Raw genomic sequence first — 16,299 nt, 5'->3', positions numbered from 1 at the left:
AACACGTGTTCTCAAACTCGCCGTGCGTCTTAAGTAAAGGCGTTATACAACGCAGCTGACATTTTTCGATGACAGAGAGTGAAAGCGAGGCCAAATTCGTCTTTGAAAACATCATAACGAAATTGATGAAGACGAAAGCCAAGAAGCTCAGAAGGAATCTGTTGAAAGTGTATCGTCAAACAGTGAGTCCGTACAAATAGCAAGTACATCAGACAAAAGGAAACGTGGTGGACCAAAGTACTTTCGGGGAAAAAATAACTACAAATGGTCCCATAACATACCTGAGAGTCGAGGAAAAGAAGTTTTGTAATATTTTTTTATTAAACATTATCATTTTTAAACCATTGAACTTTTCCTAACGAAATAAATATATTTTTTAAATTGAAAGTAAATAACTTAATAAGTTTATAAAAGTATATTCAATTCCCTTTTTTTTAAATACCGTTGGAAGGAAGGTTGTATCTATTAATTTCGTCGTTTTGCTGATATTTGTTACGATATTAGGAAAACTGCTATTCTTATCAACGTTCTATGTATATTATCTTCTTATAACCTGCCTATTCTTCTCTCTGTTCTTTTAAAATGAAAAAAAATTCATTTAAATCGGTGCACTTAATCGGACGATATTAATAGTCAAAGACGTACGGGTATGGCATACCCATGTGCTTCTGAATCGGATAGCCGCTGAAGTGCTTCATTTGAGGGTTAAAATTGCATAAATCAGCCCTCGTTATGACATATGTGCGGGGAGGGGGTCATGAAACGGATTTATAACAATTTCACAGATTTAAAGCAATACCCAATTTAGTAATTTAGTCTTACATGATTCTTTTTTTATAGGACTGTCAAAAAACTAATAACTCAACTTGTTAAGCTTGAGAAAGTGAATAGAAATTTCAATAATGCATAGCTTCATCTACTAAAAATAGCATCTCTTACCCGAACACGTCTCGCCTACGGGAGACAGTCTGTTCTAAAGGAGAGCCCCTTGGTATAGATGCTAGGTACCTATTTGCCGCACCCCTCTTATCAATATTATTATTGAATTCAATCAAAGTATTACCACAAAACTTTATTAAAAAGTAAAATAGCTGTATCTTTGCGAAAAATCACCGCAATCGCTCGTTTTAAATCTTATACTTTCTAGTTTTGTCTTATACTTCTATTGTTCAAAAAATGTTATCACTTCTTGCCGCTTTGGCGCTTTGCACGGCAGGTTAAAAGGATGAAGAATGTTAGATTTTTATGGAAAGTTAAGAAGCGTACCATAATTTTACAATTTATTTAACAAATTTGTTAAGACCACTCTCGAAGCTTTATTTATTTTTCTTGAAAATGAGCTATAAAAAATTTCTTTTCTGGGCTGACATATTCTTTTTCCAAACAAAATTGACACTTCTTGATTTAAAATCCTGTATCTTTTGAAATAGACATCGTACGGAAATTTATCTCCTATCTTTCGAAAACTTAAACTGGCTTCTTTTAAGCCCTGGTATATTAAATAATTTTTTTAACATGTTTTAAAAACGAAAAGTGGTAGAGAGTTAAAAGTTTTAGCCATGAATTAAAGGACAAACCCAAGCGGCTTTTACAGAAGAAGCAATCGTTACAGTCAAAATAAATGTATAAAATTTAAAAACTACAACTTACAATACAAAATGTTACTTATAAATATATTAAGAAGTAATTTTTTGAGTTTTAGTTAGACTTCTTCTTTCTTCTATCCACTTCTTGTACTTTTGGAATTATTTCAATCACAAAGAGATAATATTTACAGTTTTGACAATGCATGAGATAAAGCCTGAAACATGTCAACAGTTTTATTAAAATAAAAAAATAAATTTGCAAATAAAAAATAAAAATTGTAAAAATAATTGATTTTTACCTTTTTACAAAAAACGAGCTAATATTTTTTAATTTTAAATTACTGAAATAATTAATTTAAAAGAATGACGGTGGTTTTAAAAATTCTCTAAATAATTATTTGGTGAATCTGTCAAAATTTTAATTGTTTGAATTTTAATGAAATATTATCACATATTAAAAAAACATTGCAAATGATTCCACAAAAACTTCTCTTTCTGTTTTGTATTTTATTATGAAAATTTTATTTTTGTCTTTATTGTTTTGTCCTATTAAACGGACTTAAAATGGGAATATTCCAAAATTCGTTCCAAAAAACATATCGAAACAAATTTTATATAAATTCCTTTCTTCTACAACAGCTTCTATTTAACGGCTTTTATTGTATCTAGAAATTTGTTTCCTGACTCCATTACAACAGCTTCTATCTATCGATTTTTTTTAAAGAAAATCGAGAATGGAAAACTAAAATTGGGAAAATTTATTTTAGCTCTCGCTAGTGACATGTCCTAACATGCGCTCACTATAAATACCCGCGAAATACATAGTAAATCGGTTAGTCTGATGTTAACTGGGTACGCCCATCTCTTAATTGAGGTGGAGAACCATTGTATATAGATTCATATGAACCGCAGGCTGCGCTTATCTGGTTTGCATGTGCAGATATTAAATGCAGGCCTGAAGTTCATTAAGAATATTTAATTTGTTCTATCTGTAACGGTTTACAAGGTGGATCCTTTTTCATTTGATTGAATGAGTGAAAAATGCACGATTTTAAAATTGGCATATCTCGGTAAATTTTGAAGCTAGAAAATAGAAAAATGTACACAATCAAATCAGCTAGAACTTTTATTTGAACTTTTTTTTTATTTGATGCATAGTTTTTTTTTTTTAATTTGTAAAAAACTGATTAAAACTCCACCAAAAAAGGGTAGAAGGACAACTATTGAAAATTTCAAAGATGAAAAACTTTTTTCTTTATTACCATGATTTTCTATTTAACTTTTATTGTGCTAATAAGCAAAGGTATAAAAAAAATTATCAAAAGGTTAGTCAAAGGTGTTAACATGGTATTAAGTAACCGGGGTTATTCTTAATGAACTTCAGGCCTGCATTTAATATCTGCACATGCAAACCAGATAAGCGCAGCCTGCGGTTCATATGAATCTATATACAATGGTTCTCCACCTCAATTAAGAGATGGGCGTACCCAGTTAACATCAGACTAACCGATTTACTATGTATTTCGCGGGTATTTATAGTGAGCGCATGTTAGGACATGTCACTAGTGAGAGCTAAAATAAATTTTCCCAATTTTAGTTTTCCATTCTCGATTTTCTTTAAAAAAAATCGATAGATAGAAGCTGTTGTAATGGAGTCAGGAAACAAATTTCTAGATACAATAAAAGCCGTTAAATAGAAGCTGTTGTAGAAGAAAGGAATTTATATAAAATTTGTTTCGATATGTTTTTTGGAACGAATTTTGGAATATTCCCATTTTAAGTCCGTTTAATAGGACAAAACAATAAAGACAAAAATAAAATTTTCATAATAAAATACAAAACAGAAAGAGAAGTTTTTGTGGAATCATTTGCAATGTTTTTTTAATATGTGATAATATTTCATTAAAATTCAAACAATTAAAATTTTGACAGATTCACCAAATAATTATTTAGAGAATTTTTAAAACCACCGTCATTCTTTTAAATTAATTATTTCAGTAATTTAAAATTAAAAAATATTAGCTCCTTTTTTGTAAAAAGGTAAAAATCAATTATTTTTACAATTTTTATTTTTTATTTGCAAATTTATTTTTTTATTTTAATAAAACTGTTGACATGTTTCAGGCTTTATCTCATGCATTGTCAAAACTGTAAATATTATCCCTTTGTGATTGGAATAATTTCAAAAGTACAAGAAGTGGATAGAAGAAGTCTAACTAAAACTCAAAAAAATACTTCTTAATATATTTATAAGTAACATTTTGTATTGTAAGTTGTAGTTTTTAAATTTTATACATTTATTCTGATTGTCATGTTCATAAATTATTTTTCAACAAATTTCCTAAGACCTCTCGAAAGTTTGTTTATTTTTCTCTAAAATGAGCTACACAAAAATTTCCGTACAAGCTTTTTGGACATATCTTTCGAAAACTTGAAACTGTCAGCCCTGGCATATTTTTTTAAGCCCTGACATATTATTGTAATGTAAAAACTTTTAACACTCTACCACTTTTCGTTTTTAAAACAAGTCAAAAAACAGAATTTTAAAAATTTTTACAAAACCATATATCGTGGTTTAAAAGAAGACAGTTTAAGTTTTCGAATGTTATGAGAAAAATTTTAGTACGATGGTATAACAGACGCATCTTTCTGGTAGCTGTTAATTATGCAAGTAATTAAAAGTATGTATGGCCTATCATTTTATGATATGTCATATATTAATGAAGGCTGTGCCGTTGCCTTTACCATTACAACGTTACTTGTATAAATTATTTATTCCGATTAATAAATTGCTAGCAGCCAAACCCGGCGTTGCTCGGGTTAAAATACATCACATGTTTAATGGTATAAATAATATTTACGTTAAACCATTTTTTAACGTAAATATTATAGATTTCTATCTTAGATAATGAGAGACTTATTCGACCATTAAACATACGTTGTATATTTCGAATCTCGAAATTTCTAGTACCAGAAAACTCTAGAATATTTAGGTGTATATCACTTTCAAACTTAGAAACATTTTCAAAAATTAAATTTGATTAATATGCTTTCCATTTATTCTCGCCTTGGTTTCTTTATAGATCCGAACTCTGTGGTTTCTCAAGAAAGACTGACTCAAGTCGCCGAGAGAGCCTCCTTTTATACCCTGAGGTTGTTTTAGAGGCTTCTGTTTAAAGGAATGTTCGAGAGAAGGGTTTTATTCTATTCTATTAGCTTCTATTGTCATTTTTCTTGTTAGAAAATCGTTTCAATTTAATAAAATTTATGACCAGACAGAATATTTTAATGTAAATAACTTACTTATAACAATAAAAACCTTGAAAAAACACTAAACTTGGTTGAAATTAAAAGATTTAACTTTTCGGAAGAAGGCTCAGAAAGTTCATTTCCGGTTCTGGCTTGATAGTTCTACTGGTCGTCGAGACATGGCTCTAACAGCTCTCGGCGGTCAACTTAAAGTTGATCATGATTATAGTTGTCGGTTTAAACAAACTTTCCAGATCATTTCTAGAACTTTCTAAAAATTTCAAGAAAATTTCAAATCGATTTTGACCGTTACACACATGTTGGAACTTTGTAGATCATTCCAGAAATTTGTTCTGAAAATTTCCGAAAGTTCACATGAGTAAGAAAAGGACAGATATATATTTTTCACATTTTTGCCACCCATAACCACCCACTTCCACCTACCGCAACCAAAGTCAACCTTACTTTCACCAGGAGACCAAGGCGTATTTGCCTTGGCCCAACGGGAAGTTGATTGGATTTGGTGGTCATAGAGAAAACTCTGTCTTCACGTACTAACATTAGCATTTTATTTATATATATTAGATTACTTTGAAGGCTCATTTATTACTTCGGAGATTTTCAATATTATTTCAGAAGAAGTTTCATCCAGCGTATAACTGATTGTTATAATTTCTTTCTGATACTAAAAGATAAGTACCTACTTATTTATTTATCGCTAATTTATTTGCTTTGCTATATTGATATTTCTACCTCTCCAATTTGGAGAAATTTTGACAACAGGTTTGGTTTTATAATTAATTTTGCTTCAATAAACTTTATTTTCTGAAATTCGACTTCCATATAATTCCTTTGAAGATGTAGCCGATATAGATCGATCTGTTTTTGAAACCACAAAAGAATTGGAAAAACTGAATGGTCAACGCCAAATTCTTTTTTATAAAACGGTTCGTAAACAAAAATTTTTATTTACCAAAAGATTTGGCCAAAGCAAAAAAAGTTTACATTTGCGAAGATTATGTCAAACCTCCTTTAACCTGCAATTTTAGATATCTCTCGACGACCAGTAGAACTATCAAGTCAGAACCGGACACGAACTTTCTGGGCCTTCTTCCGAAATTAAATCTTTTAATTCCATTCACGTTTAGTGTTTTTTCAAGGGTTTGATTGTTAAAAGTAAGTTATTTATATTAAAATATTCTGTCTGGATATATATTTTATTAAATTAAACGATTTTCTAACAAGAAAAAGGACAATAGAATCGAATAGAATAGAATAAAACCTTTCCCTCGAACATTCTTTTAACCAGAAGCCTCTAGAACCTCAGAGTATAAAAGTAGGCTCTCTCGGCGGGTCGAATAAGTCTCTCAATATCTAAGATAGAAATCTATAATATTTACGTTAAAAAATGGATCCTTATATATATTATTTATACCATTAAATAAAAATTTTGAGAAATAAAAAAACTAGTATTCATACCAGTTTTTTATTTTCTTATTTACTTTTTGTCCCTGGCCAAAAACAATACTCATCAATAAATACGTTCTTCTTTTCCTTTCTTATTCATTTAGGTAAAAATATCTATATGTTTTATTTCAAAACATACAGGATTTTAAATTCAGAAGTGTCAATTTTGATTGGAAAGCGAATGAATATCTTGGTACAAAAAGCTCGAACGAAAATTTTTTATACCTTATTTTAGAGAAAAATAAACAAACTTCAAGTGGCATTAAGAATTTGGCAGTAAAATAATTTGTAAAATTTTGGAACGCTTCTAAAATTTATATAAAGTTTAGGGATATTTCCCACCTTTTAAACCTTCAAAAGCGGAACAATTTTTCGCAGAGATACAGCTGTTTGAAATTTTGGTAAAATTGTGTTTTAAAAATATTTTCCTTTAATACTTTGGATAGTAGTTTTAAGTATATGTTATTATTACCTCTATTATTTTTAATAGTTGTGTCAATTCCATTTTGTAATAGTAAAACAGCCACTTCTTTATGGCCTCGATATGCTGCGCAATGTAAACACGTATTACCCTGTGCGTCAACACTATTTATATTCGGCGGATTTTCTTCCTTTAACTAAAACAAAGATTAAAATTGATTATATAGCTCGCCCAATTTCAATAAAAAATAATTCACCAATTGATTAAGTAATAACAAATTTCCTTCTTTGGCTGCATCTAACAATTGCGTTTCCTTATTAATTTTTTCTGCAAGTTCAGCAGCCAATATCATATCGGCTATTTCACGTGTTTTCGCCACATCACGTGGCGTTCTACCTTCACCATTTATAATATTGACGTCAGCATTATGCTGAATGAGTAATACAACCAGATCCTATCAAAAAATAAATTTGGATTTGGATTTGGAACAGTTGGAAGTTAAAAAAAAAATGAACTTAAGGCGCAATTCCACTGAAACAACACAACGACATGTGGCTCGATATTTATTGCCTATTGTAGGCGAGCGACAATGTGGCACAAAATTCAATTAAATGTGGCATGCGGAGTTGTTGCACCACGTCGTATGCGCTTTGTCGTACGTGAGTGTGGCATGCGAATAAAGCGATTCCATTCAAGCAACTTCAGTTTGGTACACCATGTACCAAACTGAAGTGACCTGAATAGAATCGCTTTAGCCGCAAGGCCACACAAAGCGCATGCAACGTGGGGAAACAACTCCGCATGCGATATTTAATTGAATTTTGTTGTGCCACATTATTGTACGCCTATAATTGACAACACTTGGCAACAGATATCGAGCCATATGTCATTCAATGTTGCCTCAGTGAAATTGTGCCTTTACGGATAACATACTGTATTTCCAATAAAGGCAGCTTTATGTAAAGCTGTGTCACCATCTCGATTTACACAATTAACGTTGGCCCCATTATCTAATAAAACTTTGACCATATCGTAATGACCAAAATATGAGGCTAATTGTAACGGTGTCCATCCTAAATTTCGCTTGGTTTTACCTAAAAAAAAAAATTATGCTCATTATAAAATCAGGATTTTACTAAATTGTTGGTAATAATAATAATAAAACATAAGACTAGGTGATGTGTACTAGGGTACTGCAAAAAGGGCCCTGCTTTAAGAACAACCTATCACCCGAAGGCGAGAAATGCTATTTTAAGTAGACGAAGCCATAGAATTTTATTGAGGTTTAAACTGTAAAGTGCAGTACGAAAACTTTCTCATTTTTAATTGGTCTCAAAACCGTGGGAGCTTGCATATATTCAAACACTCAATTATTGATTTGAATTTCTGTTCACTCTCTCAAGGTTGGCACAAGATCCTGGGACAATCGGTGTATATGTTACAGGAAAAATCGACAATTAGTAACAGTTTATTCAAAATAAGTAAATGCACTTTTTTGGTCGATTTAACTATGCCTGCTATGGATTAGTAAAGGTTGATTTACTGGGAAGTTCGACAGAGACATATTTTGTGTTGTGATTGTGTGTTTGTTTTGACTGATATATTGTTTGTTGAAAATTAAAATGTTACTGAAAATGTAATATTTTGAACAAAAAAAAAAAAAAAATACAGTTTGGCTTAAGTTTGGCGTCCTACAAGAAATATTAATTGTCGGTTTTTATACCATGCATAAATGTAATATGCAAGGTATACTAAGTTTAGTCCCAAGTTTGTAACGCTTAAAAATATTGAGGCTAGGAAAAAAAATTTGGGTATAGATTTTCACAGAATCACCTAATTAGTCCATTTCCGGTTGTCTGTCCGTCTGTCTGCCAACACGATAACTCATAAACGAAAAGAGATATCAAGCTGAAATTTTTACAGCGTACTCAGGACGTAAAATGTGAGGCCAAGTTCGTAAATGAGCAACATAGGTCAATTGGGTCTTGGGTCCATAGAACCCATCTTGTAAACCGTTAGAGATAGAACAAAAGTTTAAATGTAAAAAAAGTTCCTTATCAAAAAATAAACAACTTTTGTTTGAAACATTTTTTCGTAAACATCACTGTTTACCCGTGAGGACGCAAATTATGCGTAAATTGTTTAGTATGTATTATATGGGAATATCAGCTATATTTGTTATGTATTTATGTGTAATGTGATAGAGTAATCAACACTGTTTATGCATGGTATTTCAACAATTAACTCTGTCAATTGTCTGTTTTCACTTGTTTTTTTTCTAAAAATATATTCTTTCATTACGACACACAGTCTCCTTTCAGAACATATAAAAAAAATATCAAATCGTATGATTTTGATTTTTTCGTTATCCTGGGGCAGAAATGAGGCCTTGTCGATATCCCCCCTTTACTCGTAAATTAATTTGTAAGTGCAATAATTATGTGAACCGTAAACAGAACATTATCGAAGTTTTTAAGGAAAAAGTAATGATTTTTCCCTTTGATTGCGTTCATTCACTGATCCACGGATTGGTCATCCCTTCAATAGGATCGACTTAGCATGGATTTGTTTTTTTGCTTTTGGTTAACCCTATGATTTCGTTCATACACTGATTCTCAAAAAATTTGCGAAAAGCTAAAAAAAACTACTCGAAATTATGTTAACGTGAAGCTCACGCTAAGCACGCGAAAGTGTCCGTATGACCCCAGCCCTTTTTTATTAGGTATTTTACACTTTTTCTTGTACTCTTATTAATAAAGATTTTGCATTTCTTTTTTGTTTTTATTAGCTTGTAAACCGTTTCCTTGCAAAAAGTAAACTTTTACTATCTCAAGACAGGGGAAAGTATACTTTACCTAGCTATAGTGAACTCTGACTAGTAAATGGTGATCAAATTTCAATAGTTTGCGGTTTTAATCTGAAAAGACCAGTAACAGTCGACTTTACCTAGGAAGAGTCAACTCTTACTGGAGGATCAACTTTTCCTGTAACATATACATTCATTTTTTGAAAGTCATATAAAAAAAATCACGTAAGATTAAATTGGGTATTGCTTTAAATCCGTGAAATTGTTATAAATCTGTTTTATGACCCTCCAGCACACATATGTTTTAGCGGGGGCTGATTTCAGCAATTTGGAGATGGTTTCCAGTAGGAAAAAACCTTTTTTTCGACATTAGTATGGATTTAAAAATTAGTACGGTCTCCCCAAATTTTGCTAGAAAGTTGAAAATCGGTATGTAGGTTGGGTCAGTTGGGTTAATTAGATGAAGCTATAGCATTCTGTCGAGACCAGACACAACGCAGAAAGCCCACAGCTTCTCCGCCGGAATCTCTCCCAGGATTAATGTACCAAGATTTCGGACCCGAACATGCTAAATCTAATGCCCTGCAGATTTCTACAGGTGCAAAAAACATGTATGAAGGTTTCATTGTCCTCCATACAGGCCTCATAAGTGGGATCATTTAATCGACAGTCTCCTGTCAACCCTTCTCAACTGTGCTCTAGAAATTATTGGTTTTGCACTTTTCTTAAAAATGCTCCTAGAACGTTAAGAAAAAAACAATTAAAAAAGTCAATCAAAAAAATCAATTAAAAAAATTTTTTCTGGTGAAAAATTAACAATTTTTCTTTAATTATCGAAAATACGGTTTTTTCCTATAGTGTTTTTACATTAATAAATAAATTCGTGGATCACAGAGTGAACGTACAATCCAAAAACACGCTGACCCGTGCTAACTCATTAATGTCATGGTCAACCCGTGGAGTCAGGGCCCGATCTAGCTATTTGGCTGTTCCGGGCAAAAATAATTTTTGCAGCTCTTCACACTCATACCATATAAAGAGCGCCTTTTTTAAGTTGACATGTGCTTAAAATTCGATAAATTTAATCAAGGAAAATGCTTCAAAGGAAAAAAATTAGTTTCAAAGAGACACGTATCTTATACCGGCATGGAATTTGATCCAAGTTTTCAGGTTCAATTAAAACCTCACTCTCATTCATGACTGTCAAAAATTAAATGAATGCTTTAAATTAGAAAGTTGTTCTTTATAAATACGCAAACATTTTTTGTTTGAAACATTTTTTTATAAACCGAATAGTTTAGAAAGTAATTGATAGCAAAAATCTAGCTTTTTGCGCGTTTTTTCATTCAATTTGAACTAAAATGGTTTTAATAGAAAAACAAATCACTTTTTTTGGATTTATTGGAAAATTATTTTCGAATAGTGCCTAGATTTCGCAGAAACAATTATAGGAAGTAACAACTTTAATACAAAACAAGTGAACTTTACAAAATTTGAGAACCCCCGATAAATTGTTTGGGTACGGAACCCTAAACTAGCACTCTAAACATAGCCAATAACACTTCTCATTATATTACCTTTCAAACGAAACAAAAAAATTCAAATCGGTTCATCCGCTAAGGCACTTCCATGCCACAGACAGACAGACGCACATAGCGGTCAAACTTATAACACCCCTTTTTTGATTCGGAGGTTAAAAACAATTTTGGGTAAAGTTTATCAGACCGTTTTTGTCTAAACTGTACGGTTTGCGGAAAAAATGTTACTTTTTTAACCTATAAAAACTTTCTAATTTAAAGTGTTCATCTATCGATTGCCAGTTATGGAGTAGAGTGAGCTTGAAAACCTAGGTCAAGTTTAATAACTGCGTAAGATGTGCGCCAACACACCCAACATAAGTTTGTGCTTTAAGCTTTTTTATCGATAAACCTGATTTTTCGAGTTTCAAGCGTTTTTTTTTTATATCTACTAAAAAAAGCACCCTATATACAGGGTATATGTATTATATGTACAGTTTCGCTGAAATATATAGACTTCAATGATGTTTTTCAGTGTTTTGTTTTATTTATAACATAAGTTACAATGAAATTTTCCATACAATCACAGTTTTCGGTATAGCTACGGTCTTATTGAGTCCGATTATCGAGCATACTGTATATCACATTTTAAGGATTTGCCGCTCCGGGCGGCTGCCCGGCCCCCCCCTCCACCTTTGCATCGGGCCATGCGTGGTGCAGAAGATGGATGCAGTCAGGATTACTATTCATACACTAATCATAGTCATGCATTCATTTAACATCATGCATTCACTATAATCGATAAATCTACGAATAATTTTTTCAAATGTCCCGCTTTTATAGTTTCGTTAACGGATGTACATCGCAAAGTAGTCTCTGTCTCATCATCTGTGAGTGAATTAAGGAGTTAAAAAACACGTTTTTTGGGAAGAACATTTATTTTACATTAATATAAAAAACGTATATAGGACATTTTATAATGTTAAGATCCCGTTGTACTATTTCAAAAATTGGATATGGTACTGCTCCTATAGGGGATCTTTTGGAGGTTATCCAAAAAAAGATGTCTGGCGGTGAAGACCATATCTCTGGTTTGGATTATCCAAAATGAAAAAATTCAGTAAATTTCTTTAGTCGATAGATGGATACAGGTATTAATCGAAGGAATAGTCAAAATTATAATTATTGACAAAATGGCGGCTTCCAAAAAAAAAAAAAATTCAAAATTCTCTATAAAATATCCAATTTCATAATGGTCTAAAATATAAAAATAATTTTCAGATATCTAATTACTTGGATTAAGACCTGGGGAAAATATCTAAGAAGATTGTGTAAATATTCGAAACTGATCGATCCAACCGTTTCGGAGAAATCTTGCTCACCGACTTTAAAAATGCTGTTTTGACAAAAACGCATTTAAAGTAAGTTTAAGTTTTTACACATTCCGGAAATGTAAAAATCTATTCTTTGAAAATTCTAACTGGATATAACCCCTTAAATAAGTTATCAGAAATCTTATTACTCCGATTAATATCTGGGGAAAATATCTAAGAAGATTGTGTAAATATTCGAAACCGATCGGTCGAACCGTTTCGGAGAAATCTTGCTCACCGACTTTAAAAATGCTGTTTTGACAAAAACGCATTTAAAGATTCAAAAGACAAATACACTCAGTTAAGTTTTTATACATTCCGGAAATGTAAAAATCGATTCTTTGAAAATTCTAACTGGATATAACCCCTTAAACAAGTTATAAGAAATCATAGTCGGTAATGACGGTAATATAAATAAATAATTTCATTTTTTTTTTTTTTCAAAATTTAATATTTTACTTTACTTATGTACTATAATTTTTTTCAGAATACGATAATTTTACAGAATTGATCCTATAATTTTGCTTTAAAAATAGAAACCATAACCTTAAATTTTGAAATAGTAATTTTTCGTGATTAATATCATTTTTTGTACATTTTAAGCATATTTAATAATAAATAACGTAATTAACAACCTATTTTTTAAATAACTTAACCCATTTATTCATTTTTCGGTACAAAAAACAACTTTGTTAACAATGAAAATTTGTTATTTTCGTTAATAAGAAAAAAAAAAAAAAAATATTAATTTTTCACAAGCTCTGATAACGGATTTGTAATGTAAGTAAAAAATTCTTTAATTTGATTTTTTAACTGACGTTCTACGAGCATTTTTAAGAAAATTCGTTAAAATTCAAATTTAATAAATTGTTTTGTTTACGTTGAATAGACGTTCATTTTTTTTTTTAAAGATATATTTACAAACAATCAAAAAATAGCGGGAAACAGACATCTCTAAAACAACTTAAATTGCATCCCTCCCTGGTGACCTCCGATACAGTGCATAATTTTATTTTTTCGAGGAAAATATGACCGAAGTATCGTCTTTAACATTCTATAATATTTATGTTTTGGTGTCCAAAAACACTAGTTAATACTTGTTGGAATCACTAAGCACTATAACTTTAAACATTTCTATGACCCAAACTTAAAAATATGACAGAAAAATAGAGAAAATTCAAGAAAACTGTTGAGTTATATTCGAAATATTCTTACCTTTACAATCTAAATCTAAGGATATATTATGTATTTCACGTGCATTAATCAATTGTTGAGCCAAATCAACAATGCCATTACGCGCAGCACACAACAATGTTTCATGTTTATCAATATTCACTGGCTCGGCAATCGATGATTCAGATTCTGTATCATTATCTAATAAATCAAGCACAACATTACGAGCTTTTGGTCCATTTGTTGGTGTTGTTTCATTACTTGATGTCGATTCTAAATCGGAATCTAAATTATCATCGTATGATATTGAATTATCTTCGGTCATTGTTCACTTAAAAACCTAATTGTTTTATAAAATAATGAATATAAATTAATTAAATAATTTTATTTTAAGTTTTTGTCGTTTTAATTTATTATACATCAAAAATTCTCTCTTATCACTCAAAAATTTAAAATTGACATATCTGACGCAATGCTTCTAATTTGAATTTACTGCGCAAGTTACTTGTTTAGGTTTGTTCTCTATTTACAAAATCATGTGATACGCCTTTCAATGATTACAAGAAGTAACTGATACATAAAAATTCTTTTTGTTTCGGTTATTCGTTTTTATATTTGTTGGATTTAATTTTATTTCTCTTAATAAAATAAATTCATAAACAAGAATTAACTAAAAATTCTTAGCATTTCTTAGTAAAATAGTGATAAATTAGTATGGGCGTACTCAGCTTTTAGTATAAGGAGGAGTAAAAAAGAAATTTTTAGTTTAAACGGGAGCAAATCAGAAAATTTTGGCCAGTAAATTTCAAAAATTCTGCAGTATTTTGGCATAAACACATGTTTAGCCAACTAAATCAATGATAAATCCAGATTTAGGGGGGGTGGGGCAGTTGCCTTGACCTGACGAGTGTAATGTTATTTTCTAGAAAACAGTTAAATAAAGTCTGTCTGTCAATAAACAGTCAGTGGATATGAAGAGTTCAATAGGAACGCTTGATACTAACAGTTTAGGGGTCTCTTTACTGTATTGAACTTACGAAAAAAACGTTACAATATCTATGAGCGTTTTCACCATTTCAAAATAACATCGAAACTCGTTGAATAAACGAAGGAAGAGAACATAGCTAACAAACTCAAACATTTAAAATTTCGTAATAAATATTTGAAAAATGAAAAACATTAAATTATGCTCTTTATTAGGTAATGTTGTTGTAATTATAATTACAACAACATTAATAAATATTGTTAATTATATGTTAATTAACAAATATTGAAAATAGTAAAAATCATTGCAATCAGGACCGCCTTACCTGGGGGTGCAAGAGAAGCTTGAAAACCGGGCGCAAGGACTTCAAGTATCTGAAACAAAAGTTAACACCACAAAATAGATCGGATTTTGATAGGAAAGATCTCTGTAATGAGTTTTAATTGCTGCCTTTATTTTGTATAAATAAAAAAAAACTCAATTTGCTAATTTAAGGTCGATATTTCCTAATATTTAAACCACCTTACCCATATATTTAACACTTTCTGGGACAGTAGCAGAAGACGAAAGTTGCTTTTTAAATTTGAAGTAAAAAACTATTTACGATCAATCATGGCCTAAGATAAATTGGCAAATTTGGCCATAATAAGTATCGAATCGAAAGCAGATTTCAAAACAGACAATATTATTAAGAAGTTTGCCAACTTTAAAGTCTCAAAATTGAATTCGATGTTTAAAATAACTACAACTTGATTTTGGAATAAATATTAAATGAAAAATTTTGTTATTTACAAGGGAGCGCAGGCTGATTTTTTGCTCCCCAGCTCCCAATATAATTAAGACGACCCTGATTTAATAGCCTTTTTAGGTCTTTAGTTATTTATAATTTAATTGATATGTAAAATAATTGAATTTATTCATTAAGTATGCCATTTGCGGTAAGGAATTTCCGTTGTCACATATTTTAGTAAAACATTACAACTATTATATCTGTTTTTCAGAGACTTAAGACCTTTTTTGCTTTTAAGAATTACATAAATAACCCAGAGAAGAATCCTTGTGACATAATTTCTCTCTCTTTCTCTCTACAAATTTTAATCAGGGATCCACGCAAAAATTTCAGTTTAAATTAAGTAAAATAATTCAGTTAAATCTCACACATCCTATTATAATATTGTCGCGAAAAAAAAAAAAATTAAAATTACCCGTTGATTTCCTTCGTTTCTCTTGTCAACACAAATTGAGTTATCATGGGTTAGCCTTTTTGGTACTACTTAATGAATATATGGGTAAATTAAATTGATGTTATCATTTCATCAATTGAAAGTTAGTCATATCTGAAATAAAACTCTTGATTTATTAGAAATTTGACAGCGATAAAAGCGCTACGATCAATTTAGCTGTTCCCTCCGCCTACTATGCTCTCGCCCAGTACATTTCTTTTATCACCATACATTTGCTATATTTTTTAAAACCTCTATAAGTGATAATAACCCCTCCTGTATCTTTATAGTGAAGACAACAAACTCTAACAGGTTTTTAAATCTGTTGTACATTCTAAGCCTATAGTTCACAAACCTAAATATTCAACTAATCTGACGTATTATGTCTATTTATGTCTATTTAAATTCAACCTCGTATTCTTGAACCATAATAAAAAACAAATTAGAGAATATTCAAGGTTTTGTAATGTTTGTTTAATTTTTTTCCTCTTTTTTAAAG

At 30.7% G+C, this 16,299-nt stretch overlaps 1 protein-coding gene across 1 annotated transcript in view; it reads right to left on the bottom strand.

Moving 5' to 3' along the window:
- The window catches only part of LOC123302952 (oxysterol-binding protein-related protein 1-like), a 148,140-nt gene extending 134,223 nt beyond the window's left edge, over positions 1-13,917 (bottom strand). Inside the window, exons 1-4 of the mRNA XM_044886046.1 lie at positions 13,635-13,917; positions 7,657-7,817; positions 6,980-7,177; positions 6,775-6,919 (exon numbers count right to left, since the gene is read on the bottom strand). Of these exons, the coding sequence (XP_044741981.1) occupies positions 6,775-6,919; positions 6,980-7,177; positions 7,657-7,817; positions 13,635-13,917 (787 nt within the window). The remainder of the gene's footprint in view (positions 1-6,774; positions 6,920-6,979; positions 7,178-7,656; positions 7,818-13,634) is intronic.
- Between the last annotated feature and the right edge of the window lie 2,382 nt (positions 13,918-16,299).

Source organism: Chrysoperla carnea, chromosome X (genome assembly GCF_905475395.1).
Source record: "Chrysoperla carnea chromosome X, inChrCarn1.1, whole genome shotgun sequence".
NCBI lineage: Eukaryota > Metazoa > Arthropoda > Insecta > Neuroptera > Chrysopidae > Chrysoperla > Chrysoperla carnea.
This window is presented reverse-complemented; position numbering and strand designations above follow the sequence as displayed.